General features: G+C 58.8%; 1 protein-coding gene across 3 annotated transcripts; it reads left to right on the forward strand.

The window, feature by feature from the left end:
- Positions 1-229: 229 nt before the first annotated feature.
- RAB3IL1 (RAB3A interacting protein like 1) lies at positions 230-23,005 on the forward strand. Of its 3 annotated transcripts, none has more exons than XM_007995800.3 (10): positions 230-441; positions 12,097-12,349; positions 12,743-12,838; positions 12,934-13,011; positions 13,712-13,930; positions 15,501-15,629; positions 15,725-15,837; positions 17,821-17,920; positions 20,925-20,991; positions 21,941-23,005. In XM_007995800.3, the coding sequence occupies exons 1-10, from the start codon at positions 290-292 to the stop codon at positions 22,018-22,020; spliced, it is 1,287 nt and encodes a 428-aa protein (XP_007993991.2). In that variant the 5' UTR covers positions 230-289; the 3' UTR covers positions 22,021-23,005. The 3 variants fall into 3 exon arrangements, with proteins under 3 accessions (XP_007993991.2, XP_007993981.2, XP_007994010.2); XM_007995790.3 differs by having other exon boundaries at positions 232-441; positions 21,938-23,005; XM_007995819.3 differs by lacking the exon at positions 230-441 and adding an exon at positions 3,220-3,438 and having other exon boundaries at positions 21,938-23,005.
- Positions 23,006-25,613: the final 2,608 nt, after the last annotated feature.

The raw sequence follows: 25,613 nt of genomic DNA on the forward strand, positions 1-25,613 counted from the left end.
TGGGAGCCTGGCTGAAACACGGGGCCTCCTCTTGAGGTGTCGCATCTCCCCTGGCCCAGAGCCCAGGAAGGAGGGCCCAGTGTCTTCTGCTGCCTGAGGAGTCACAGGAGTTAATAATTACGGGGCTGAAGGAGATAGCGGCTGTCCTGGGAGGTGGTGCCTCCCTCCCAGGCTGCTGCTCTGAGGAGATAGCAAAGGTTAGTGTGAGGCCCAGCCTAGTGGGGGGAAGGCTCCTGCTACCTCCCTGCCCAGCACCCTCCAGAGGGACCCTCAGTCTGGCCTTCCAAGCATGGACTCTTCTGAGGAGCACGCCACGTGCCCCGCCCGAGGGACATGCCCCGTGTTCCTGGCCATGAGTGCAGGGGCTGTCCGCTACGCCCCATTAGGCCTGTGCCCTGCACTTGAGGGGAGCTTGAGAGAAGAGCCCTGGGACACAGACAGGTGAGCTCAGGACCTGCGGCATGGAGGGGAAGGGGAATCTTGGCGAGCTTCAGGGCAGCCGGTGTGAGAAGCTGGGCTCAGAGAGTCCTAGGGAATGGCTCTGACTGTCTTGTCCAATTTGGTGGCTGTAGAGAGGTGGAGACTGAAGCTCAGATAGGGCAAGACACTTGTCCTGGGTCACACAGTGAGCTGAGGTCAGACCTGTAAGTCCAGAATCAGGGCCTGGGTCATCCAGGCTGACTGTCTCCTACTCCTCAGCTGCCTTCAGCCAAGGGTCTGTGGTCAAGGCTGTCAGGCTTGGGATGTAGCAGGCAGAGGGGGATAGAGGGAGGGAGGCTCAGGAGGGCAGTGGCTTGTGGGCAGAGGACACAACCTTTTTTTTTTTTTGAGATGGAGTTTCGCTCTTGTTGCCCAGGCTGGAGTGCAATGGTGCGATCTCGGCTTACAGCAACCTCTGCCTCCCGGGTTCAAGCGATTCTCCTGCTTCAGCCTCCTGAGCAGCTGGGAGTACAGGCATGCACCACCATGCCCAGCTAATTTTGTATTTTTTAATAGAGACAGGGTTTCTTCATGTTGGTTAGGCTGGTCTCGAACTCCCGACCTCAGGTGATCCGCCTGCCCTGGCCTCCCAAAGTGCTGGGATTACAGACGTGAGCCACTGCACCTGGCCCGGACACAACTTTTATTTCTCCCTTCCCTGCCACTGGCCAGACACCTATAGCCTGTGCTCAGGAACCTCTTGCTGCCTGGCTGCACACAGCTGCAGCTGCCAGTGAGCTTCTAGTTTCTGGATGGTCTTTTTGGAAAACTGGTATAAGAGGACTCAGCCCCACTGCCCCTGGCTGTGTGATATCTGGCAAGTTCCTTAACTTCTCTGAGCCCATCCTTTTCGGCTGAGGAGCAAGTTCAGCTGAGCAGTAGGGTCCTCCCTACTGGGGGAGGCAGTGAGGCCTAGGAGTCCATGGTAGCAGGAAGCATGGATGACAGGCTATTTTTGGCTATAAATTGAGTGTCGGTGCTTTCTGAGTGGTGACCACACACTTGTCCTTCGAGACCTCGCTCAAGGGCCTCCCCGGTCCACCAGCTGTCCCAGGCTGAGGACTCTTCCTCCAGGGACATAGCCCTGAGCTGACGCCTCCACCCGCTTTATCTCCCACTGGTCTGGGTTGCCATGACTTATCTCCTCCCGGTGCTTGTGAAGACTTGGAGGGCAAGGGCCCTGTGCTGGGTTCCTTTTGTGTCATTTTCTCCTCCTTCTCTAAATAGTGAACAAAACAAGGGCCAGGAAGACAACAGTTGCTCAAGACCTACTGATGAGGGATTCAAGCCAGCAAACACATGTGGACATCTGCTTTGGGTGGGCCAGACCCTGAGCTGGGCTGGGGGCGGGGTGAGGGAACACAGCTCCAAGAAAGAGAGAATCCCTGCCCTCTGGAAGCCATGGCCATGGAAACAGCTGCCCTGCTGCGTGGTGGCTATGGGACGCCTGGGCTGAACGATTCTAGAAAGTTGGAAGGGATGCTATGGAGAACTGCCGAGGTTGTTCACTGCACAAAATGCTGGCCAAGGGAGCAAGCAAGGCATAGAATCCAGCCTCGCCTCCACTCTCCAGATTCCGTACCTTGGTGTGCACTATGCCCAGTGGGGAAAGAGCATTGTTGTCTATTTGTACCCTGGACATGGAGGTCTTAGAGAATACCTCCCTCATCCTCTATCCTCCATCGTGGAGCCCCAGGAGGGCAGAGTCTATGTCTGTACAGTTTCCTTCTGGGTCGCCAGCCCTTGCATGGCCCATCGTCTATGCTCAGATGGAGTGGCTGAACGTATGAATGAGCTGAATGAATGAATAAAATGTGTCCTCAAATGAAGATCTGACTAACTTGAGCCTGGGGTCTGAGTCAGTGGGCCTGGAGGGGTTCAGCACTAGGACCTCTGGTAGCACCTAGAAGGGGAAGTACCTCCCCCCAAGCTCCCAGTCCTCCCCCAGACAGGGAAGGTGGGAGCCATGGTTCCTGGTGGGAGAGAAGAGGGGTTCTGCTCTTACTGGTCCAGTCCCAGGCTGAAGTTGAGACCGATGATCAGGACTCAGAATGGGCGGGACAGAGGAACTGAGGGACAGGTAGACCAGTGGTCTGGGATTCAGGGGAAGGTTTCACGGAGGATGTGGAACCAGACAGGTGTGCGTATGTGTGTGTGTTGGTGGGGGTGGGGTGGGGAATACTATCCAGAGGGCAGATGGTGGGTAAAGGCAGGGATGGGCACAGTGTGTTAAGAGGCAGGAGGCTGGGTGAGGAGAGTTGGACCAGAAGTGGAAACTCCTTCAGGATAAAACTCAGAGAGTAGGACTCAGAAAACTTGTTTCGGGTTTGTCCCCTCCCCTTCCCAGCAGGCAGGATGTTGCACAGGGGCAGGCACTAAGCAGATAGACTAGGGAAGGAGTGCCGGTGAGGATGGGGGAGGGTGTCTGCTGGCCTTAAGTGACAATCTGTGTGAGAATCCAAGAGCTGAGAGCCCGGGAGCCATTGTAGGTTCTTGAGCAGGGGTGGCCCAAAGTGGGTGGTGCAGAGGGCGATTGGAGAGGACGAGTCAGCTAGGGAGTCTGAGCGCGGCGGGGGCCGTGGGATGTTGGGGGCCGGGTTCCTTCCCCGCGCCGCGGTCTCCCTGTCCCAGCGCGGCGGGCCGGGTGGGGCCGGGCCCTGGGAGCGCGCGCCCGATCCCAGCTACCGGCCGGCGAGGGGCGGGGCCGGGCACGTGTCCTCGGGCCGCCCCCCTCCGCCACGTGACCCGCCCAGGGCAGGGTCGGGGCTGGGCTGGGCTGGGGGCCGCGAGTCCAGGCAGCTGAGACCTACTGACCGGCCGCGGGCTGGGCTGACAGGCGGTGGGGCGGCTCGGCCCCGGGAGGAGTCGGCGGCGGGCGGGGACGCGGCGCGGGGAGGACGCGGCGGCGGCGCTGGGAACAAACGCCCGGGCGCCCCGAGGCGCCGGGATGTGGAGCGGGTAGGTCCGCGCGCGCTCGCGGTCCCGCGCCGGGTCTGGGCCGCGGCTGCCTCCCGGGACAGAATGATTAGGGGGGTCCCCGCCGGATCTGCGCCGCCACCCGGAGGTGCTGTGCGCCCCCGCCCTGCCTGCAGGCGAGCCGACTTGCAGCCGGGAGACTCCGGGGGAGGGGTCGGGAGTCTCTCTCGGGGTGCAGGATGCGAAGGGTGGGCAGCCGACCGTCCCGGGGTGACAGCGTCAACTCCTCCTAGATCATCAGGAGCGCAAGTGAGAAGAGTCGGGGTATGGGGAAAAGTGTGCACGACTCTGGGGCATGCACCTAGAGGAGAGACCCCCAGTCCACCCTCGCAACCCGTCCCTCAACCCCCTCGGCTGGATGAACTCTTGGAAAGCGGTGTAGCTGGGAAAGAGGGGCTGGGTCTCTGCCAGGGCGGCTCCCAAGTTGAGGGCAGAACCTCCTTTTGGGGCTCCCGAAGTGCGGAGGCTCTCAGAGGTGTGGAGTGGGATCGCCCTGCAGCCTGGAGTGGGGTAGCACAGATTCCGGGTTCTGGATTAGTGGCCCCAGTGGCTATGTCTGTTCAGGCCATTGGTTCTCAGGGCAATTGCAGTTCCTGGCCCATCTGATGTGGCACCCCCGCCCTGTATGTGCAGAAAGGTTGTGTTTTTGTGGAGTTGGGCAAACACTCCCCAGTGGCCTGGAAAGACCAGGTCCTGGAGGAAATGGGGCCCGAATGGGTGACAGGTTGTATTCCTGTGCCCCCTGGGTCAGATGAGTGGTCCCAGGAGAGGGCTACTGCCCAGCTACAGCTGGGGAGTGAGCGAAGCCCCCCCTGGAAGGGCAGGCAGGATCCACTTCACTCCATGGCACCTAGCAAAGGTTGAGCTGCGATGCTAGGGGAGAGATGGCCTTTCATCCCCAGCAGGGGTTGCAGAAGAGAGTGGGCTCCTGGTAGGGGTGAGGTGTGGAGAGGCTTGGGACTTTTTTTTTTTTTTGAGACGGAGTCTTTCTCTGTCACCTAGGCTGGAGTGCAGTGGCGAGATCTCAGCTCACTGCAACCTCCGCCGCCCGAGTACAAGCAATTCACCTGTCTCAGCCTCCTGAGTAGCTGGGACTACAGGTGCACGCCACCACACCTGGCTAATTTTTGTATTTTTAGTAGAGACAGGGTTTCATAATATTGACTGGGCTGGTCTCGAACTCCTGACCTTAGGTGATCCACCCGCCTTAGCCTCCCAAAGTGCTAGAATTACAGGCTTTCACCACCATGCCCAGCCCTAAGGCTTGAGACTCTTAAAGGGAGAGAGTTGAAGGCCACCAGTGTATTCGTTGGCATTGTGCTGGGAGAAAGGAGGCTGGCTTAGGAGAAAGTGCTTGATGTGGGTTTGTGATACCTGGAGAGGTTAGGGCAGCCCTGCCTGGGGTGAGTTGTGTTTGGGGAGTAGCTTCCTCTGCAGGAAGCCTGTGTCTTGTGCTGGGTGGACTCAGGCGACACAGCCACTGAGTTAGTTGCTGTGTGACCTTGAGAATGTGGACTTCCTTCTCTGGGCCTCTAGGTAAAATAAGTGGTTTCTGGGGGTGGGAATGATCTCAGGTCAGAGAATGTCCTTCCCTGGAGGCATCCAGGCCAAGGCCAGACACAGCTGAGAGCCACGAGTAGGTGGATGGTTGCTTCGAGGAGAGTCAGAGAGCCTTAAATCCTGGGCAAGGACCCCTCCCCCCGATCCAGCCCCCTGCCATATTCCCAGCACCACTCTGGATGAGCCAGCTGCCAGGCTGACCCCCACAGAATCCTCAATGTGGCTCACTTCCTGCATGCACCCCTGCACCCCTGGGGGCCTAGCTGGGTGCTGGGCTCGTATCATAATAGGTGCTTCATAAATGCAGATGGAAAGGATGAGGGGCAGTGAGGAGCTGGGGGAAGGGGTGAGGCAGAGCTTGGGGGTTACCTTGAGCTCTGTATTTCAATGGCCCCCTATATGGGTGTGGAAACAGGAATTTAGAGTCAGGGGCCAAGCCGCCAGCCCCCACTGGGTGCTTGGTGTCCTAGGAGCTCACCCAGACCCCAGCAGCAGTTGGGAGGGGTCCTGTTCAGAGTCATACTTGCCAGGTGAGTGACCAAGCTGATGACAGCTCTGGCAGGTGTATATTTGGAACTGCTGATCTAGAATAGGAGGAGCTGGGATTAAGAGTCGGTGACCTGGGCGGGGTCAGTGATGTTTCTGGGCTTGGTTTCCTCACCTGTGAAATGAACTGAGCTCTGTCTCTTGGTGGCTGTGCTTTGTTAATGGCCGGGTCCTGGTCATGGCCCCAGCCCTGGGCTGCTCTTCTGGGGTGGGCGGCAGTGGCTGGACTCTGCAGCAGCCTGGGTGAGTTCTCCTCCTTGGGACTCCTGAGCCTGGGCCCTGAACTCCAAACCCAGAGGCAGCTCCAGTCTGACTTTAGGTGCTCCCCAAACTGGGCTGCTCCCCTTCCAATTCCCCACAGTTTCACACATTCATAGTTTTGGGTGCCAAGCCTGCTCCAAGGTGACGAGGTGAGGACAGCGTCTTGAGTACTTCTGTATCTAACACAGTGCTGGGCACTTGGGACTTGGCCAGCGGAAGCCAGCGTTTGAGTTCCCACATGACACTGTTGTAGCTCCCCACCCCCCACCCCCGGTCTCAGTTTCCCCAGAGACGGGGCTTATCATGCCTATGGCTAGAGCGGGCCAGGCGTTGATGGGTGGCTCAGGAGTGAGATGAGACCACTCCAGCCTCCCAGGAGCTGGGGAGCATGTTTATGCGGCAGGCAGAGCTTCGGGGGCCATCAACTGGCTGTGTGATCCTGAGCAAGTCACTTCCCTGCCCTGGGCCTTGGCTATTCTAAGGGCATGGATCTGTGAGCTCCTGCCTGTAAGGCCTAAGTCACGGGGGACTAGAGGCCATGAGACAGAGTCTGAAGTATGGCTCGAGGGCTCCAGGGTCAGACACGCAGGCCTCTTCGTTGGGAAGGGGTTGTATAACCCTCACTGTTGCTGCTCCCTGGAAGCCCTCCATGATCTAACTGCCTGCCCTACCCCTCAACAGGTGGAGATCTTTCCTGCTGTTCCGTAATCAGGACATGGGTGTCGGGGGCAGACATCCTCATTAGAATCCTGCTTGTCCTAGACCTTCCGAGCTCTGCACAGGATTTATGCCCAGTAGGTCTTGGGAAATGAGGTAGCGGGAGGGAGATGCAAACCAAAATAGGATGTGGTAAGAAGGGGGCCGCCTGGTCGTGCAGACTGGATGGATCACGGCTGGTGGGGTGCCTGGCACATAATGGGTGCTCAGTATACACGCTAGCTGTTGGAGGCCTTCGGTGTCAATTCTTGGACTGAATGGGCAGGGTCGCCACAGGCAGATTTGAGGATGTACTGCATGCCCGGCCCTGTAGCCGAAGAGTAGTGAGATGCGCCCCCACCTAGGCCCTGTGCTGGCTCCCGTGGAGAGACAGGGCTGGATTCCCCTGCCAGGGCTGGACTAGGCTGGCCTGGCGGCCTGACTCACCTGCTTTGGATGTTCTGGTCTGCTTCCCATCCCCCGCTGCTCCTGACCTCCTCTCCCCCTCCACCATGGTCTCTACTAGGACGTGCTGTTGTGCCCTTCTGCCCACTCTGGCTCCCCCTTCCCCTGTGGCCCAGGCCCGCCTTGGTTCCCACCTGTCTGTTTGTCCCCTCCTTGCTTTGAGCTCATTGGATCCTGGCTCAACTCAGTGAGACTCATGACGATCTCTTTCATCCCCGGGTCCTGGACACTCTTCAGCTCCAGTGTCCAACACTCTTGTCTGTTCTTCCGGCTAGCTGTCAAGCCCTTGTCTCCGCTGACAGCCCGTCATCCAGGCTCAGGTTGCGGCTGCTTTCCAAGCCAGTGCCACTTGACAGCGTCACCCCATCCTGCCTATTCCCCCTCAACTGCCTACGGGACATGCCACTTCCCAAATGCCTCAGCCACCCACTTTCCTGTCCCTGAAAGACCCCCTCCCAGTTCCTCATTCCCAGCATGGGCACCACTGTTCTCAACTTTCACCTTTTCCTTAGTTTTGAATTATCTTAATTAATTACTGCTTTTTCCTGCCCCCTATCCAGCTGCTGGTCCTCCCACAATTCCCCCTTCCCATCTTTTGTTTCTGTGTGTCCCCTCTGCTGTCCCCTCCTAGCCCAGGTCCTGCCTGGCTGTACAGCAGTCTTGGGTGGCACCCCTAGTACTTGGGCACTGTCTCAGACTTCCTCAAACCCCATCTGCCTCCTGCCTCACTTCTCCGAAACCGCCATTCATCCCGTTTCCTCTGGGTGACAGGCCACGTGATGTGCTATGCCTGTACTCTGAGTTCAGTTCCCATCCTGCCGCTTCCTTGCTGTGTTTTCGGGCCAGGTTACCATCCCTCTCTGAACCTCAGGGGCCTCATCTGGAAACCAGGTGGAGGAGCACATCTCCCTGCAATTGTCCCGAGCTTCCAGGCCACGGCACCTGTGGAGTGGTGTGCTGGTGCGGATGTGGCCAAGCGCTTGGGAACCTGACATGCTTGTGTGTTGGGGGCTGAAGACTTGGCTGCTCTTTAGGGGAGCTGAGCTTTGCTGGCCTTGCAGGCAGGCCTGAGAGCTAGCCCACCAACCCTTTCCTGGGACTCCCTTGGTCCCTGGGTATGAGTCACATGGCTGTCAGCCTCCATCCCCTCAGCCTCACTGCACAGGCAGAGCGTGAGTCTGAATAGGCCCCTGTGCCATGGCACTGCCCCCAGGAGCCAGGCCCTGGGTTGGGGTTTCTGCAGCCTCCCTAGAGGCCTGGGCCCTGGCAGCACGCTGAGTGGTCCCAGTGTGCCCTCCCAGCCCTCTTCTCGGCCCAGTTTCAGAGCCACCTGTGCTGTCCCCTCCCCTGCTTATTTAATGAATCCACTGTGCGCATGACCAACAGAGGTCTTTAGTTCCAGGAGGTAACTGGACAGGGTCATCTTGGGCACTGGTTGAGGGATAGGCTGGTCTGGCCCTGCTGGCTCAGGGAGATGCTGAGGGCCGCGGAGTCTAGGTCTCCTTCTTATTTTGTGGGTCGGGGCAAGAGCCCTGCCGGCCGTCCTAGGGCGGGCCTGGTGGGGTGAGGATTGTGGTTGCTGCGTTTTCTCTTAGCTGTGTGTTTCCTGGGGAAGTGACCTAGGGGGCCTCTCCTGTGTGAACTGCCCGGGGGCCTCTCGGCGGTGGGAGCTGGCTCTGGGATGGGGGACGTTGGCTGCCCCATCTACGTCTGACCTTGACTCCTACCCTCTGAGCAGGCCCCTTTCTAGAGGCATCTGTGGCTCATCTCAGATGCCAGGCTCTGTTTCCGCAGGGAACGGGGACTGAGGAGGTTTGTACAGAGAGCGGTGGACCGGGACTGAGGAGGGTAGGGACGTTGGGCAGCAGAACCCTAAGTGGTCCCTGCTTGTCCCAGGACTGAGTTCACCACTGACTTGGGTGTTCACAGCCGAGTTTTCAGGCCTCTGGTCTGGGAGGCCGAAGTATGTGTGAGATCGGAGATTCTGGCTTCGGCTGGACCTGAGGAGCCCAGGGTCCCTGCTTTGAAATTTCGGAGTCTCAGGAGTGGGCCTTGCAGCCCAGAAATGAGGGGGAGGAAGGTCTGCAGATTCCAGCTACCCTCCAAGGGTAGGTCAGGCCCTTCTTCCCCTCCTGCTCCTGCCACCTTTGGCGTTGGGGAGTTGGTGGCTACCGGGTGGTCCCACTGTTCCCATGTCCCACACTTCCTGCCATTAGGATTGGGCTTTGGGCTCTTCTACTGAGGGGGATGGGAAGGGTGTCACAGACTCTGTCTCAGGCCTCCTGGAGCACTGTTTCCTCTGGCTGCAAAATTGGGCCCTGTCCCACTCCGCCCCACAAGGCAAAAGTGAGTGCCTGTTGGGAAAATGGCGAGGACAGCCAGCCACACCTCCAGCCCATGTGCTTGGGACCAGCAGGAGAGAGAGTTAGTCTTTCACTGTGGCCAGAGGCCCAGACCACACTGGTGGATGAAGCTCGGCCCCCATGGGAGGGCCTGCAGTCTGCTTCTCCTCGGTCAGGGCGTAGGCAATGGTGAGTCTTCTGTCCTGTCCTGTGCTGTCGCCTCTTGCCCTTGGCCTGCAGTGAGCAGCCTCCAGCCCAGCCTGAGTGACTATGGCCATCCTGTCCTACCTGAGGGCTTGGGCCGTGATGATTAAGGTGGGGACACATCTCTCTCTCTCCATCGACAGTGTCTATGCCACACAGGGCTCTCTCCTAACCCCTCGTTTGGGGAAGTCTTGTTGGCAGGGGTCCCCAGGCCTCCAGTTTAAGCCGCAGGACCCAGAGGCCAGGCAGGCTTCGTGGGCGTCTCAGCCAAACATGGCTGTGGATTGAACACGATTCACCCAGCGCCCGGTTGGGACTGCTCTTAGAGCTCTTGATTCTTAGAGCCCCTCCTGCAGGATTTCAGCTCCTCTCCCTCAGGTGCGGAAGCAGGTTCAGAGCATTTCAGTAGCATTCCCAGGGGCTCATGTGTACCCCAGGTCAGAGGCTGACGTGGACCCCAGGCTTGCCCCATCTGGCCTGTTCTCTCTGCCACAGCTCCCCCTGCCCAGGCCTTCCCTTCTGGAAAGGGAGTTTCTGGGCCTGCGCAGAGTCTGAGAAGCCAGTTCAGGCCAGAAGTGGGTCAGATTTCCCTACTGCAGCCAAAGAGGAGCCTCCGAGTCCCCCTGGGCCCAGCAGCCCTTCATCTTGAAGCAGATGTGCCAATTCCGACACTCACACTCCCCGCCCACCTGCCCTTCCCCTGCAGTGGGGAAGCTTTGGGCCTGGGCTGAAGACCTGGCCAGCTGTCCCAGCACTGTCACTGAGCAGCTGCATGATGCCCAGCAAGTGCCTTCACTTTGTGAGCCTCTGTCCCCTCATCTGTAGAACGGAATGATGCCACGAGTGCCGATCAGAGAGTTTTTTGTTTGTTTGTTTGTTTGTTTTGAGACAGTTTTGCTCTGTCGCCCAGGCTGGAGTGCAGTGGCACAATCTCGGCCCGGCTAATTTTTGTGTTTTTAGCAGAGACGGGGTTTCACCATGTTAGCCAGGCTGGTCTCGAACTCCTGACCTCAGGTGATCCACCGGCCTCAGCCTCCCAAAGTGCTGGGATTACAGGCGTGAGCCACTGTGCCTGGCGGCTGTTGAGAGAATTTTAAAGGAGACAGCGTGGTTAGAGACCTGTGTAGAGTCTGGCAGTGTGAGTCCCCAGGGCACAGACCCCAGCCCAGGGCACCACTATAGCTCTCAGGCTGCGGGGGACCGTTGCCAATAAGACTTCCCCAAACAAGAGTATTAGGAGAGAACCCTGCCTGGCATAGACACTGTTGATGGAGTGATGGATATGTGTCTCCACCTTAATTCTCAAACCCACATCCCTGTCAGGCGGGACCCAGCTTGAGGAGCCAGAGCGGAGGGCAGGTGGAGCCGGGCAGCTGGACGGATCTGTGTGAAGGGACTCACTGCTGGAAGTGGGCTCTTGCTGGAGTCTCTGGGGACCCATTTTCTGTGTGTTAACCAAGGGAGAAACTGAGGCTCAGGGGCTGCTTGGTGACCTTCCCAAGGTCCTGAGGACAGGGAGGGGAGACTGGTCCACAGACTTGCCTCTCACTCCTCCCTCTGCCTCAGCTGTCCTGAGTCCCACATTCTCCTTGGCCTTGCCTTCCCCGTCTGGTGCAGCCTCCCTGAGCCCCTCCCCCCAACTTCCCTCACTGATATCAGCGGCCTGCCCAGCCCCCCAGCCCCAGCCCTGGCTGCTGCGGCTCAGAAGCTGCTGGCTCAGGAGCCTCCAGCTTTTGCTGAGTGAGCGAGTCCAGAGGTGCTGTCTTGGCACAAAACACCGCTGGCCGGGCCTTCGCCCTCCCTTCCCTCTCCAGGGTCCACTTTGGAGTGGGGAGTGTAGATGGTGGGGAGTGAGGCCCCACACCACCTTCAGGGTCTTCAGCTTCAGGGAAGGGAGGGTCCTGAGGCCCAGAGAAGTGGGTGTTTGCCTGAGGTCACAAGGCAGGCCAGGGGAGAGCTGGGACTGCTCCCCACCAAGTCCAGGGGGACAGGAAGTAGGTCTGTCTTGCCTAAGATGTTTGCAGAATCTTCCTGCCTCAGCCCTGCCTGCCCTGGCCTCATCCTTCCTCTCTGGTCCACCCTGAAAGGGGCAGGTTTCGCATTAACTGTATCAGTGAAGGCAGCTCCTGCTTGAGTGCATCCGAGGTGCCAAGGTTTTACGCACACCTCCTATGATCATTCGGTGGCCTTCGAGGTAGGGCCATCGGAATAGGCTTCACTTTATACAAGTGGGACTCACGCCTGATGCATTTACAGTCGTCCGTTAGACAAACAGGCTGACCACCTGCTGTGTGCTGAACACCTACTGCATGTGCCAAACACAGCCCTCAGCCCTGGGCTGGAGGGGGTGGTTGACAAAGAGGAATGAGCCTCTTGCCCCAGGAGACTTTGTGCTTGGACATTTGCCCTTGTAACAACCCTGATGATAGCTGGTAGTGTCCCAGTTTTCAGATGGAAAGGCTGAGGCTCAAGTGGTAGGCACATTGTCCCGGGGTGGTTTCTGGGCTCAGCTCTCCAGGCCTCAGGACCCCACCCTGAACCTGCGGATGCCCTTGTTTGTCTCCAGCCCACCGCAGCCAGACCAGGGCCTCCCGCCACCCCTTGCAGCTGTCCCGGTCCCCTGGAAGAGCACGGACCCCTGCCAAGGCCACAGGGAGTCCCCAGGAGCCCTGGTGGAGACCTCTGCAGGGGAGGAGGCCCAAGGCCAGGAGGGCCCTGCAACCACCCAGCTGGACGTGTTGCGCCTGCGCAGCTCTTCCATGGAGATCCGAGAGAAGGGCTCCGAGTTCCTGAAGGAGGAGCTGCACAGAGCACAGAAGGTGGGTGCCTGTAGCAGGCTTGGGGGGCTTCAGTGGAAAGAAGTCAGCTTGGGAGAGCTGTGGGCTCTCATCAGGTGCCCAGAGATGTGCCCAAAGGAGAAGGATGTGCCCTCGCTGAGGCCAACTGCAGGCCAGGCCTGCGCTGGGCACACCGATGGTCACCTGTCTTGACTGCAAACCTGCCCTGAGCTCTGATGAACTGGCAGGAAGGGCTTCAGCTTCATGCTGCGGCTAAACAGAAAAAGCGTCATAAACTGTCAGGCACCAGAGGAAGTAAGCTCTGGGCCCCACATAAAATGACCAGGGGATGGAGCCTGGTCAGGTGGGCCTGGTCCCTCCCATGCCAGGCCTGGGGATGCTGAGGGGCTCGAGTGCCTGCATCTTTTCCTCCAGGAGCTGAAGCTAAAGGACGAGGAATGTGAGCGGCTCTCCAAGGTGCGGGAGCAGCTAGAACAGGAGCTAGAGGAGCTGACGGCCAGCCTGTTCGAGGTACACGGGCTGAGCAGCAGGAACAACTTGGGGAATGGGTCACCTAGGCGTCCATCAGCTCCTCACCACTCACACAGGGACTGCCTTCTTCCTAGGAAGCTCACAAGATGGTTCGAGAAGCCAACATGAAGCAGGCGGCATCAGAAAAGCAGCTGAAGGAGGCTCGGGGCAAGGTGAGGCCCGTCCCTGCCTGCCCAGGCCAGCCCAGGCACCCGCCCTGCCTCCCGGCTCAGCGAACAGTGAGCTTCGCTGCCTGAGTGGACGCTCGCCGGGCCCAGTGGGGCCAGCAGGAATGGGTGAACGCAGGGAGGGAAGGGAAGGGTGGGGGTCTGAGATCACAGGGCCCAGGGCCCCAGGACTCCATCAGTGATTCTGCTACACGGCAGAGCCTTTTCTGGGGCCGTGCTGGGGCTGGGAGGACCCTGTGATTATTGTACCTTCTTCCTCGTCCTCCCAGCCCCACTTCACAAAGCAGAAACCTCACTCAGTGTGGCTGTCTGAGCCTGGGCAAGTTGCTTCCTCTCTCCAAGTCTGGTTGCCCATCTGCAAAATGTGAGGCCTGGGCCTTTCCTGGCTCCTGGGGCCCCCCAGAACTCTCATGGGAGGCCTAGCCAACTCCCAGACACTTGTTCCTAACAGAATCCTGCTCACAGCATGACCTTGGGCAGACCATGTCGCCTCTGTGAGCCTCAGTTTCCCTATGTGTAAAATGAGTGTCTGGGTCTCTGCCTCGAAGGCCGTTCTGAGGGCGTCGGGAGGGACTAGGTGCTCATCGCTGCAGGAGTGCATTGTCCTGAGTTGGGCTGATAGGCGGTGGCAGCCAGGATGGCATCCAGCGTGGGTGAGGGTTGACAGCCATCCCATCCCATGCAGATCGACATGCTGCAGGCAGAGGTGACAGCCTTGAAGACGCTGGTCATCACGTCCACACCAGCCTCTCCCAACCGCGAGCTTCACCCCCAGCTGCTGAGCCCCACCAAGGCTGGGCCCCGAAAGGGCCACTCTCGCCACAAGAGCACCAGCAGCGCCCTCTGCCCCGCCGTGTGCCCCGCCGTGGGACACACCCTCACCCCAGACAGAGAGGGCAAGGAGGTGAGGGCGGGAGGCGGGCTCTGGGCACGGGCAAGGGTGGCAGCGCCTGTGGTAGGCAGGGCCACAGCCCAGTGAGGACCAGCCTGCCCCACGCTGTGTGACCTGGAGCCTGTCCTGCGCCTCTCTGGGATGTGAGGGCTGGGCAGGTCCTTTCTCTCCAACCTCCTGTGATCCGAGGCACTTGGCCTGCAGCCTCCAGGGTGTACCATCTGGGGACCTGAGGCCCCCTCCCTGCCCCGCTGACTCCAAGCAGTAGGTAGTGGTCTCTGCACCTGAGCCTGGCTTTGGCCCTGAGGATCTGGGGCTTCCACTGAGACACACATTTCCTGGCCTTAAGAGGCCAAGCAGCAGCCACCGGGCCTCAGGGGGGAGGCTGCCTGAACCCCGTGTGGCCACAGCCTTGAGCCCCAGGACCACCTGGTTACAGCCCTGTGCTCAGGGGGTTCCTGGCGCCCTCTGACTGTGGGGCGGAGACAAGCGTGGCCTTTGGACGGTGTCTCCGTCCCACTTCAGCTGGCCACACTGGTTGCTGGGTCCAGGCTGGGCAGGACTCATGGTCATGGTCCGTAGGCAAATGCAGCCACCTGTCAGCACCTCAGCTTCCTCACCTGATAAATGGGGCCTCCTGGGGCTGCCGGAGGAACCAAAGAGACAGGGACGTCAAGAGCTGAGTTCAGGGCTGCACTCAGAGGGCTGTGGTGCCTTCAGCTTCCTGGGTCCCTGGCGCCAGCCCACTCAACTCCATCCTGGCTTCCACCTTTGTCTCCAGGGCCTCCAGGGAAGACGAGCAGGCCCTCATCCACCTCCTGAGCTCTGAGCTTCTGAATGTACATTAACTTCTCCCCTTCCTCCTGTTCTGTCTCTGTGCACCTGTCTACCTGTCTGTCTGCCTGTCTGTCCGTCCATCTGTCTGTCCATCCGGCCCAGCCCGGGCTGGCCCCGCTGCTCTCCCTGCTCCTCTGCGTGGTCCCCAGCAAGGCGGTTCACCTCACCTACGAGCCGGCCTGGCAGCTCCCTCCTGGGGAGCCCCCAGCCCCCGCCTCCACTCCCTCTCCCTCCTTTTCCCGACAGGTAAATGACCCCAGAGAAGGGCCTCCCACTTTGCCCCCTCCCAGCCTCCCTCCCTCTGCATGCAGCCTGGGGTAGGCCAGCAGTCACCTCCGAGGCGTGGGCCCAGGGCAGCCTGTGTGTGTCCCCTCCTGTGTGCACGTGCCTGTGTACCTGCTGGTACCTGTAGCCTCCTGCCAGTTGCTCTTTGACTTTTCCTCCTCAAGGAGGCAGTGACGGTCTTCAGGACAAAGCCCTGCACCCCACTCTAAAATCCTATTGCACCAAGAAATTTAACGCCGACCTGGAAACAAAACTTGTAGCTCTAAATTCTTTGGTGCAAAGGGCAGGAGTGAGTTCTTCTGTTGCTGGACTTGGCTTCCCTGCATGTCTGCTGGGGACTGACCTGCTGGCTTGCTGGGCCTGCCCCACGCCCTCCCTCGCTCCCCTTCAGCTCAGCCTGCATCTTCTGTGCTGGCCCTAGTCCCCTGACTCTCCCCACCCCGCTTGCCCTCCCCCACAGGTGGACACAATCCTGTTTGCAGAGTTCCAGGCCTGGAGGGAAGCCCCAACCCTGGACAAGACCTGCCCCTTCCTGGAAAGGGTGCACCGGGAGGACGTGGGCCCCTGCCTGGACTTCACCATGCAGGAGGTGAGGCATGGCAGAGGCGGGGCCAGCTGGGGGACCCGCCCCTCCGCCAGGGCCCAGCCCCTTACCACCCTGCCTGCCACCCTGGTCTGCCGCAGCTCTCAACGCTGGTACGGGCCGCCGTGGAGGACAACACGCTCACCATTGAGCCGGTGGCTTCACAGACGCTGCCTGCAGTGAAGGTGGCCGAGGTTGAGTGCAGCAGCACCAAGTAAGCTGAGGGTCTTAGCTCCTTCCTGCCCATGCAGGAAAGCTCCGCCAAGCTGTGTGCTCGCTGCACCGAGGGGCGGTCGGGATGCAGCAGCGCCAATGGGACAGGGACAGTTGCTGCCCCCGCAGGGCAAGGAGGCAGTTTGGCAGGTTTCCTGTGAACCTGCAGGCTCTCCAGAGAGGCCGGGAGCTGGGGTCTGCCTCTTCCTGACTGGCCTGCCCTGTGCCCTCCCCTTCTTCTTGAACCATGATTGTCAGTTGCTGGCTCTGCCCCGCCAATAAATAATGCAGTAGCCCTAGCATTTGTCCCCCAGCTACTCACCTGGCATTGAGCAGGGGAGCAGCTGAACAAAATAGCCAGGGGGAGCGAGGGGCAGAAATTGGGGAGGCTTTCACCTTGGCAGCCAAGAGCTGGCTGGGGATGGCTGGTGCCCTGATGGGAGGCTCATCATGGAGAGGGAGCATTTGAGCCAGGTTTTGAAGGATTAATAGAAGTTTGCCAAGCAGGGAAGGGCATTTCTGGCAGAGGGAACAGAATGTGCAAAGGTATGAGAAGCTGGGGTATTAACAGAAGCACCACTGGGGCATCTGGCTAAGCAGTGGGGGGACAGGGAATTGGGGTGGAGGCTGCAGAGGCTGTTGGAGCCAGAGTGTAAAGAGCCTTCACAGGTTTGGGCTTTAACCCACCAGCCAGTGCGGCAAGTCATCAATAGGCCTGGTGCAGTGGCTCACGCCTGCACTCTGGGAGGTTGAGACTGGTGGATCACCTGAGGTCAGAAGTTCGAGACCAGCCTGGCCAACATGGAGAAAATCCCATCTCTACTAAAAATACAAAAGATAGCCAGGTGTGGTGGCACATGGCTGTAATCTCAGCTACTCCGGAGGCTGAGTCAGAAGAATTGCTTGAGCCTGGGAGACGGAGGTTGCAGTGAGCTGAGATCGCACCACTGCATTCCAGTCTGGGTGACAGAGTGAGACCCTGCCTCAAAAAAGAAAAAATGTCATCAGTAGCTGCCACCTGAAAAGAGGCTCTCCGGTCTATCAGAGTCCCAGTGAACCAGGAGGCAACAAATGCTCTGATAAGTCCTGCAGCCAAGGAGCTTTTTAAACCTTCTTTTATTTGGGATTCTCCCTATGTCTTGGGAATTAGGAAAGCAAGAGGGAAAGATGGTGGGTTAGACGTGGGTTTTTGGAGGAGCCCCTGGCTCTGATGTGGAGAAGAAAGAGAGCAATGAGGCAGAGAGTTGGCCAGAAGGAGCCGAGGGGATGCAGGCCAAAAGCCCTGCTGCTGTGCCCTGACCTGGGGACTTGGTGAGCAAGCGGAGGGTGAGGAAGAGAGAGCTGAGCAGATCATGGCCAGCGAAGAGCGGATTTGGGGAGTGGGGCCCAGATGGGGGTTGCTCAGGGCCCACAGAGACCCTGCGTGTGGGTGGCTGAAGATGCTGAGCGCAGTCAGGCAGGACTGGGGGAGGAGAGAAGAGGGTATGGGAGAAGGCTCTTAGATGGCGTTGGTTGGCACACGGCTGAGAACCATGGGGGTTAATGGGGTCAGAAGGCCTGGATGGATAAAGCAGGGGAGCCGCAGAGTGTTGGGAAGGGGGAGGCAGCCAGACCTCAACCCTGGCCTAGCTGGGGGAAGAGTGCCTGGTCTGAGTCCCCAGAAGTGGAGGGAATGGCATTTGCAGAGCCTGCAGAGGGTGGGACTCTGTACACCTGGTATGAGATTAACCAATTATCTTGCCCAATAGGGGCAAAACAAGGGTTCTGGGGTAGAGCTCAGCTTAGTTCGAGGTCTGTCTCGGGGACGGCTGGGGCCAGCTCCCTTCTCTGCCTGGCTCTGGGCTCCTTTGGAAGCCTGGTGGGGGAAGGGAGGCCTGCCCCTTCCCATGCATCCTCTTGGCTGCTGCATCTTCCCTGCATGCAGGAGTGGGGGGATGGGGGCGAGCCCCAGCCAGCCCTCATGACCCGTTTTGCTTTCCCCCAGCACATGTGCCCTGAGCGGACTGACCCGCACCTGCCGCCACCGAATCCGGCTCGGAGACTCCGAAAGCCACTACTACATCTCGCCATCTTCCCGGGCCAGGGTGAGTCAGCCTTTGCAAGTGTTACTTGGCTCCTTTGGGGCCACCTGGGTGCTGGGACTCTGGGCCCTGGGCCTGGGAGTTATGAATAGCACTACACCTTGATTTACTTATTTTTACTGATTTATTTTTTTGAGACAGAGTCTTACTCTGCCACCCAGGCTGGAGTGCAATGGCACAATCTCGGCTCACTGCAACGTCTGCCTCCCAAGTTAAGCAATTCTCCTGCCTCAGCCTCCCAAATAGCTGGGATTACAGGCATGCGCCACCACGCCTAGCTAATTTTGTATTTTTATTAGAGATGGGGTTTCACGATGTTAGCCAGACTGATCTTGAACTCCTGACCTCAGGTGATTTGCCTGCCTTGGCCTCCCAAAGTGCTGGGATTACAGGTGTGAGCCGCCACGCCCAGCCTTACATCTTGATTTACAGAGCAGGGTACAGGCTCAGAGAGGCACAGAGACTGACTTGGGCCACACAACCAAGCCATGGGCAGTGGTTTGATAGCATGCAGTTCCCCATGTCGGGAGTCTAAGTGCTACTTACTGGATTCTCTGCTCAGGGACTCGCAAGGTCGCAGTAAGCTGTCAGGGGACTGTGTTCCTTTCTGGAAGTCAGGGTCCTCCTCAAAACTCACACTGTTGGCAGCATTCAGTTCCTTGTGTTTGAAGGACTAAGGTCCCTGTTTTCTTGCTGGCTGCTGGCAGGGGATACCCTCAGCTTCTAGAGGACACCCACAGTCCCCTGTCACATGGCCTTGTCGCACAGGGCAGCTGACTTCAGAGCCATTAGGAGGGCCACTCTCCAGGTGGCTCAGACGCAGCCTTATATATGAAATGTGGTCGTGGGATGACATCGCCCCCCTCTGTCATTCAGTGTCACCTAAGCCAGGAGCGATGCTAGAGTTCCGGGTGAGCGCAGGGCTCCTGACACCCAGACTCAGGTGCTGGCCAAGGCTTTGGAGAAGGTTCAGAGGTGCATCTGGTGCACCAGCCTTATGTCAGCCGTGAGTGCCAAGGGGCCTCTGGGAATCCCAGCTCCCACCCTCCCCTGCCGAGTGACCCAGACCAGGACACGGGTTCTCACCGAGCTGGGGATTGAGGACAGGGATTCCTCTTCCTCTGTCCCCCTGTTGACTCTTAAGAGCATTGAGGGGAATGAGAGAACATGCTTGGAAACACGTTTCCAGTGACATAGTTCGAGGAACCATCTCAGGCCTGCTAGAGGCTCCTCGCGGGGGAGCAGGTCTAAAGGGGACAAACGGTCCCTTTGCTGGCAGCAGACTGTACTGTCCTTGCCAGACTCCACAAGGCCTCTGAGCGCGAGTCCTCCCAGCGTTGTGCTGAGCACCCATTTACTGAAAGGGAGGCTGAGCCTTGGCATAGGAAAGGGGTGTGCTCAGGGCCACATGGCCGAGACCTGGGATCCTGGCTCTGAGTCCACTGCAGCCCCTACCCTGTGGATTTGTGCCCACTGAGCCTTGTTCAGTGGCCACATGTCTCCATCACCCCTTTCCAGGCCCAACCAGGGCTCAACAGCGCCACACAAAAGATATTCCCATGCTTAACAGAATCACCTCTAGCACTTTAAGTCCCTGGCCTGGGTGTCCTGCTGCACTGGGTGAAGCTGGGGGAGGGAAATGAGGTGAGGGTCTGAAGTTTTAGGATGTGGTCCCTGCCCTGAAAGACCAAGACGTGTGGGGTCTACAGGGAGAAGTGTTTCCTCCCCAGCACACTCCCTGGAGAGAGAAAGCCCCCGTCCCTGCTACTCCCTGCTCATGAGCCTCTGTGGGCATCCACTGTCCCTGCTCTGTCCTGAGCTCTGCCCTGCCCAACCCTCCTGCCGCAGCCTCTCCTCAACCCTCCCTGTGCAGCACTGTCCCTGCCACAACAGGCTGATCCCCCGACCTCGCCCCGCTCTCTCGCACCTCCCTATCTTTGCCAGGCCACCACCGTCCTGCCCCTCCCCAAAGCTTCTCCGCTTCCCAGCCTGTGGGTGCCCCTCTCACTCGACGTCCCTCCCGGGAGTGTTGGACATTCAGTAGGGGCTGTTGCGGGCAGGCACAGCTGCCAGCTACCTTCCACCCTGTCTTAGGCTGGGTTCCATAGAGGCAGAGCCTCACCAGGAGATTGTGTGCAGCTCTCAGGAGAATGAGGGAAGGGACGGGGGAGTCCAGCTAGGACGTGGCCTCAGCTGCAGCCCAGCTTCAGCCCCATCCACCGGGCTCTTAGCAGAGTTGGTTCCACCCTGAGGCAAGGGGACTGTGTGACTTCTATCTCCACACAAGTCAGTCATCGACTGAGGTCTACAGGAGGTGGAGGTACAGAGAGGGGCACCTCTGAGCCATTAGTGCCCAGCAGCTGGGAGATGGGGCGCAGGCCTGGGAAGGGGCCCTGGGCCAGGCACCAACAGTACCCTCTCCATGGTATGAATCCTCGTAGCAGTGTCTGAGCCAACACAGCGTGCCCGGGGCCTGGCATGGAGCAGGCCTGAGGCTCCAGGGGCCCCGGGCAGCCCAGGTGAGTGGCTTCTGACTCCCTTTCCTTTCCCAATGTTATGAGTAGCACTGGACTGAGGCCTGGCTGGCCCAGACCTCCAGCATCTGGAGCAAGCCGGCCTGTGAGAAGGGTGAGCATAGACTCCGGGACAGGCTGCCCGGTTCATCTCGCAGCTCTGCTGCATGCTGGTTCATTAGCTCCGCCATCTCCATGATGGATGTCAGCAGCTTCCCCCAGGTGGTTCCGCATTCCCCCTTGTAAAATGGAATAATAAGCGTGTCTGCTTCATTCGCTGCAGGCACTTGATGAAATGGTTGCTGCTATTGTTATTATAACGGTGCTAGTCATGCTGTTGTTGATTACTACTTGAAAGCCCAGTCCCAGCTGAGTCAGGGAGCACTGCCTGGCTTTGCGGGAACCTGGGGCCTCCTGCTCTGGGCTCAGATCCACCTGTCAGGGGACCCAGAGCGTGGGGCTGGCAGGTCACACCATCCTGCCTCTGCCCACAGATCACCGCAGTGTGCAACTTCTTCACCTACATCCGCTACATCCAGCAAGGCCTGGTGCGGCAGGACGGTGAGCGCCCCCTGGTGGCTGGTGCAGGGATGGCACACGGGAGTGGGGCTGGGTGGGGAAGTGGCCTCTGGGCCCAGCTGCCCCTAGTAGAGGCAAGACTCAGCTAGGAGGCTGGGGAGCGGGGAGGGCTGTGGGTTAGTAAAGGGTTCACACCATCCTCCTGGGTGCTGAGCTGTGTACCTGAGTCTGTCCGGCTGGTCTTTCTTCCGCCACCGAACCTCTCCCGGTCCTGCACAAGGGGGCCATCCCTGTGAATCTCTCCCTGGCCCTGGTGTGGCCATCTCCTCCTGGTCACCTGAACACAGGCTCGCCCCCCTCCAGCCTTTGCTCCCACTCTACTCCATGCTGGACAGGGCCTCCCTCCACCCCCTTCCCCCACAGCCCATTCTGCAAGGCCTGGCTCCCTGCTCCTCCACCAACCTTTGCTCCCTGCTGAGTCTTCTGAACCAGTCTGGCCCGACCCTCTGAGTAAGGAGCCATCTTCTCTCCATCCTGAGGGTCAAGTCCCCTTGGAGGCCAAGGCACGCTGGGTGTTGACGCCTGTTAGGTCCCCAGATGGCCACTGTGGTCCCCCCTTCACTGCGCAGGGTCCTTGTGAGAGGGTCCCAGGGAGGCATCTGTGCCTTGTCTAATGTAGTTCCCAGGTCTGGACCACCGCTGTTGCATGTGACAGCGTGTGCCTGCGTGTCTGCATCGGGCTGTGGGGGTGGCCATCAATGTGGTGCAGACAGATCCCTCGAGTGTGGTCGGCACTCAGCAGTTTCCAAGGCTCAAGAGTGGAGCCTCAGAGAGATCCAGCCACTCGCTGAGGTCATCTGTTTTGGGGGCTGGGGATCCTAGGATGCTGTGCCAGCTGCCCTGTTCAAAGCCACGGGAGGGGACCTGGCCATCTGCCCGAGGTGACCCTGAGCTGTCCCTGACCTGTTCACCCTCTCTCTGCTTGCAGCAGAGCCCATGTTCTGGGAGATCATGAGGCTGCGGAAGGAGATGTCACTGGCCAAGCTCGGCTTCTTCCCCCAGGAGGCTTAGGGCACAGCCCAGGCCTGAAGGGGAGCTCTGAGACAGAGCAAACACCCACCCCAGAACAAGCCGACACACAGGGAGACAGGCCTGGAGCCAGCCCTGAGCCAGAGGCGGAACGGATGGACAGACAGGCCATGGAGGCAGCACTGAGCCAGCACCACATGTCCATCCTGGGACAGACAGAGGGACAGACGGGCCTGGACTTCACAGCAAGACCCCTCTCTCTTCCCCACTGGGTTCTGCCACCACCAGGAGGATTTCAAGAAAGCACCAAAGACCACGGAGCTCGGATCCATACTCAGGGGGCCTCAGCCCTTGGGAGGGGACACCTGAGGCAGCCAGCGCCCCCTCCCCAGTCCCCAGAACCGCCTGCAGGTGCCTTGTTGCCGGCATGTCTTCAGAAAGGGACTGTTTGGGGTGGCTGGATCTCCAGGGTACCCTCCGCCCCAGCTGCCAAGCCCTGGGCCAGCGGCGCCCCCTTGTGGCCATCCCATGCCTTGTTTCCGGTGGCCTCCCTATTGGACTGCTGGGAGGGGCTGGCAGGGCCTCCGGAGCACAGAACTGCCCCAAAGCCTTGTTAAGATGAGTCAGGCCCCCCCTCCCTCCGTCCCTTCCTTTCCCCCTTCCTCCCTCCCCCTTCATAAAGGCCTCCCTTGTCACCTTCCCTCCCACCCCATCTCAGCCCTGTGCTCCTGGAGGCCCTGCTCCCAAAACCGCTGGAAGGATTGGGGCAGTTTCTCCCACAGTAGAACACAGACAGGGCTTCAGATCGCCCACGCCTGTTTTCAGCTGTGGGTGGCCATGCAGACACGCGCCCTGGCATGTGGGGCCTGGGTGGGCAGGCAGGACCTGGGCCCTCCCACCCATCAGAGCCCACTCGGGACCAGGGTTCAGGGCGCCCACCTGGACACATCCCTCACCACGTCCGGATTTCCTTCTTTGGATGGAATGTAACGCGATCTCTATTTAATAAAGGAAGGCTTTGTTGGTACAGGCTGGGTGGCCACGCGCCCTCACTCCTGCACCCTGGGGCTCCGGCCAAGGCTTGGGCATCTGAAGGAATGAAACCAAATCCTTCCCCTGCCCACCCTCGTGCTTGGGATTAAACCCAAATCCTGAAGCCACCCCACCTCCGCCATCACCACTTACTTGCTGTGGGGAGGACTATTTGAGTCCTCCCTTAGTATTCAGAGGGCTGTGGGTTACTGGGGGATGAGCCAGGCCTCCCTCTCCCCGTGGCTGGTGGCCTGCTGTCAGGAAGAATGGCACCAAGGCTGGCTCTCCCGCTGCCTCACTGTGGCACCTTGGGCAGGTCTTCCCCTGGGTCTCCTTGCCTCCAGCAATGGCCTCCTCCAGTCTCGTAGAAGCCTGCAGCTCAGAGGCAAAGCATCCAGGCCGCCTGGTGCTCAGGGGGACAGTGACAGGATGGATTGGTGATATCTGCTGGAAGTACAGGCAGGGACCATGGAAGCTCTGGGTTTCGCAGCCCAGGTCTTAGGTAGGCTCTCACCAAGGGGCAGCAGTCACAGTTGGAAGAGGTGGGGGTGGCCAGGACCTCTGAGGACCCGGAGTGGGGCTGGGAAGGTGTCTTGTGGTGGCTGAACCCCTCCCGACCTGTAGGGATGTGGGCCCAGGCCAGTAGGTGCCTTCCTGGGGTGGCAGAGAGCACAGCAGCTTCTGAGTCGGATCAGTGTGTACTGGGCTGGTGACACCTTGTGGGGACTTCCCTATTGGCCTGAGGCTTTGGTGCCACTCAGCTGGTAGGTCAGGCTAGCTGTGGACTGGCTGGGACCGCATGAAGCCCTCGACCCGTGCTGGGGACACCTGTGCTTGGGCTGAAAATGTCCGGGGGAAGACTGGCAATCACAGAACATACCAGAACATGCACAGTCAGATGGAAGAGAGAAAAGCAGGCAGGCACAGGAGGGTGTCAGAAAAGGGCACAAGAGGCTGTGTCACTGCTGTGATCCCCACAGCCTCTCTTGAGTGGCAGTCACTTTCTTTCCTCTCCGTCAGTCCTGGGTCAGCTGGAGGCCAAAGTAAGTTGGAGGTCTGGGCCCTGGAGCTGTCTAACCTACCCCCAGCTTCTGTGCTTCTGGCCCAGCCACACCCAAGACAGGAGACACCAGGCCACACTCCGGGAGCCAGGCAGACGGTCCCACACCCCAGACCCACGCTGCCTGCCCCTGCAATGGCATAGCCTACTGTCAGACCCCAGGTGGGGTCATAAACAGAGAACTGAAATGCCTGGAGCATGGACGTACACTCTCAGCATCTCTCAACGAGAGCTCATAGCTGAGCACTGACTGGGCCAGGCATGATTCTAAAGCCTTTAAATGGTCTAATTCATTTCATCCTCACAGCAACCTTATAAAGTACTATTCTCCCATTTTGTAGATGAGTAGAATGAGGCACACAGAAGTGACACAGAGGAAATGATGGCCCCGGGATAGGAATCATGAGCCCAGCCCTGGAGCCCACAGTATGAACCAGCATCCTGGATGCCCTTTCCTAGATACCTGCAATGTACTTAGAGGTGGCTGGGGAGGGTTAGCTGACATCAACCACGAGGGAATTGTTCCTTTTGAATGGATTTTCTAGATAACCCACTTGGGCCTCTCTGGGTACCCCTGGCACGTGTGAACATTTTAACCCTCTTTGGCCCCCTCTTCAAACCTAGCAACGACTCTGGCCTCTGAGGATGGAGGCACAGAGCCAAGACCAGCTGCGCACTGGTATGCTTCACTCCTGCAGGATGCTTTCCAGTCTGCCAAGCCTGTCCTGATGGAACTCCTGCCGGGGCTGTGCACCTGGACAAAGACGCTCGTCTCTGGGCTTCAATTTCCTCACCCGTGAGTTGGAAAGATAGGACTAAATGGCTTTCGCAGCCTCCTTGCCCTTTTCATTTTATTATGGTAAAAAACCCATAACTTGTACTACCTTAACTCTTTTTTTTTATTATTGTTGTTGTTTTTGTTTTGTTTCGTTTTGAGATGGAGTCTCACTCTGTCACCCAGGCTGGAATGCAGTGGTGCAATCTCGGCTCACTGCAACCTCCGCCTCCTGGGTTCAAGCGATTCTCCTGCCTCAGCCTCTCAAGTAGCTGGGTCTTCAGGTGCACCACTATGCCCAGCTAATTTTTTGTGTGTGAATTTTTTTTTTTTTTTTTTTTTTTTTTTTTTTTTTTTTTTTAAGTAAAGACAGGGTTTCACCATGTTGGCCAGGCTGGTCTCGAACTCCTGACGTCAAGTGATCCTCCCGCCTCAGCCTCCCACATTGCTGGGATTACAGGTGTGAGCCACTGTGCCCAGCCTTCCCTTAACCATTTTTAAGTGTATAGTTCAGTAGTGCTAAGTCCATTTACAGTGTTCTGAAATATCTCCAGAACATTTTCATTTCACAAAACTGAGACTCTATACCCATTAATCAACCCTCTATTTCCACCTCCTCCCACACCAGGCAACCCCCATTCTACTTTCTATGAATTTCACTGCACGAGGGCCCTCATTTAAGTGGATGATACAGTGTTTGTCCTCTCGTGACTGGCTCCTTTCACTTCACATCGTCATATCCTCAGTGCCCATCTGTTGTAGCATGTG

The sequence above is a fragment of the Chlorocebus sabaeus genome, chromosome 1 (genome assembly GCF_047675955.1).
Source record: "Chlorocebus sabaeus isolate Y175 chromosome 1, mChlSab1.0.hap1, whole genome shotgun sequence".
Classification (NCBI taxonomy): Eukaryota; Metazoa; Chordata; class Mammalia; order Primates; family Cercopithecidae; genus Chlorocebus; species Chlorocebus sabaeus.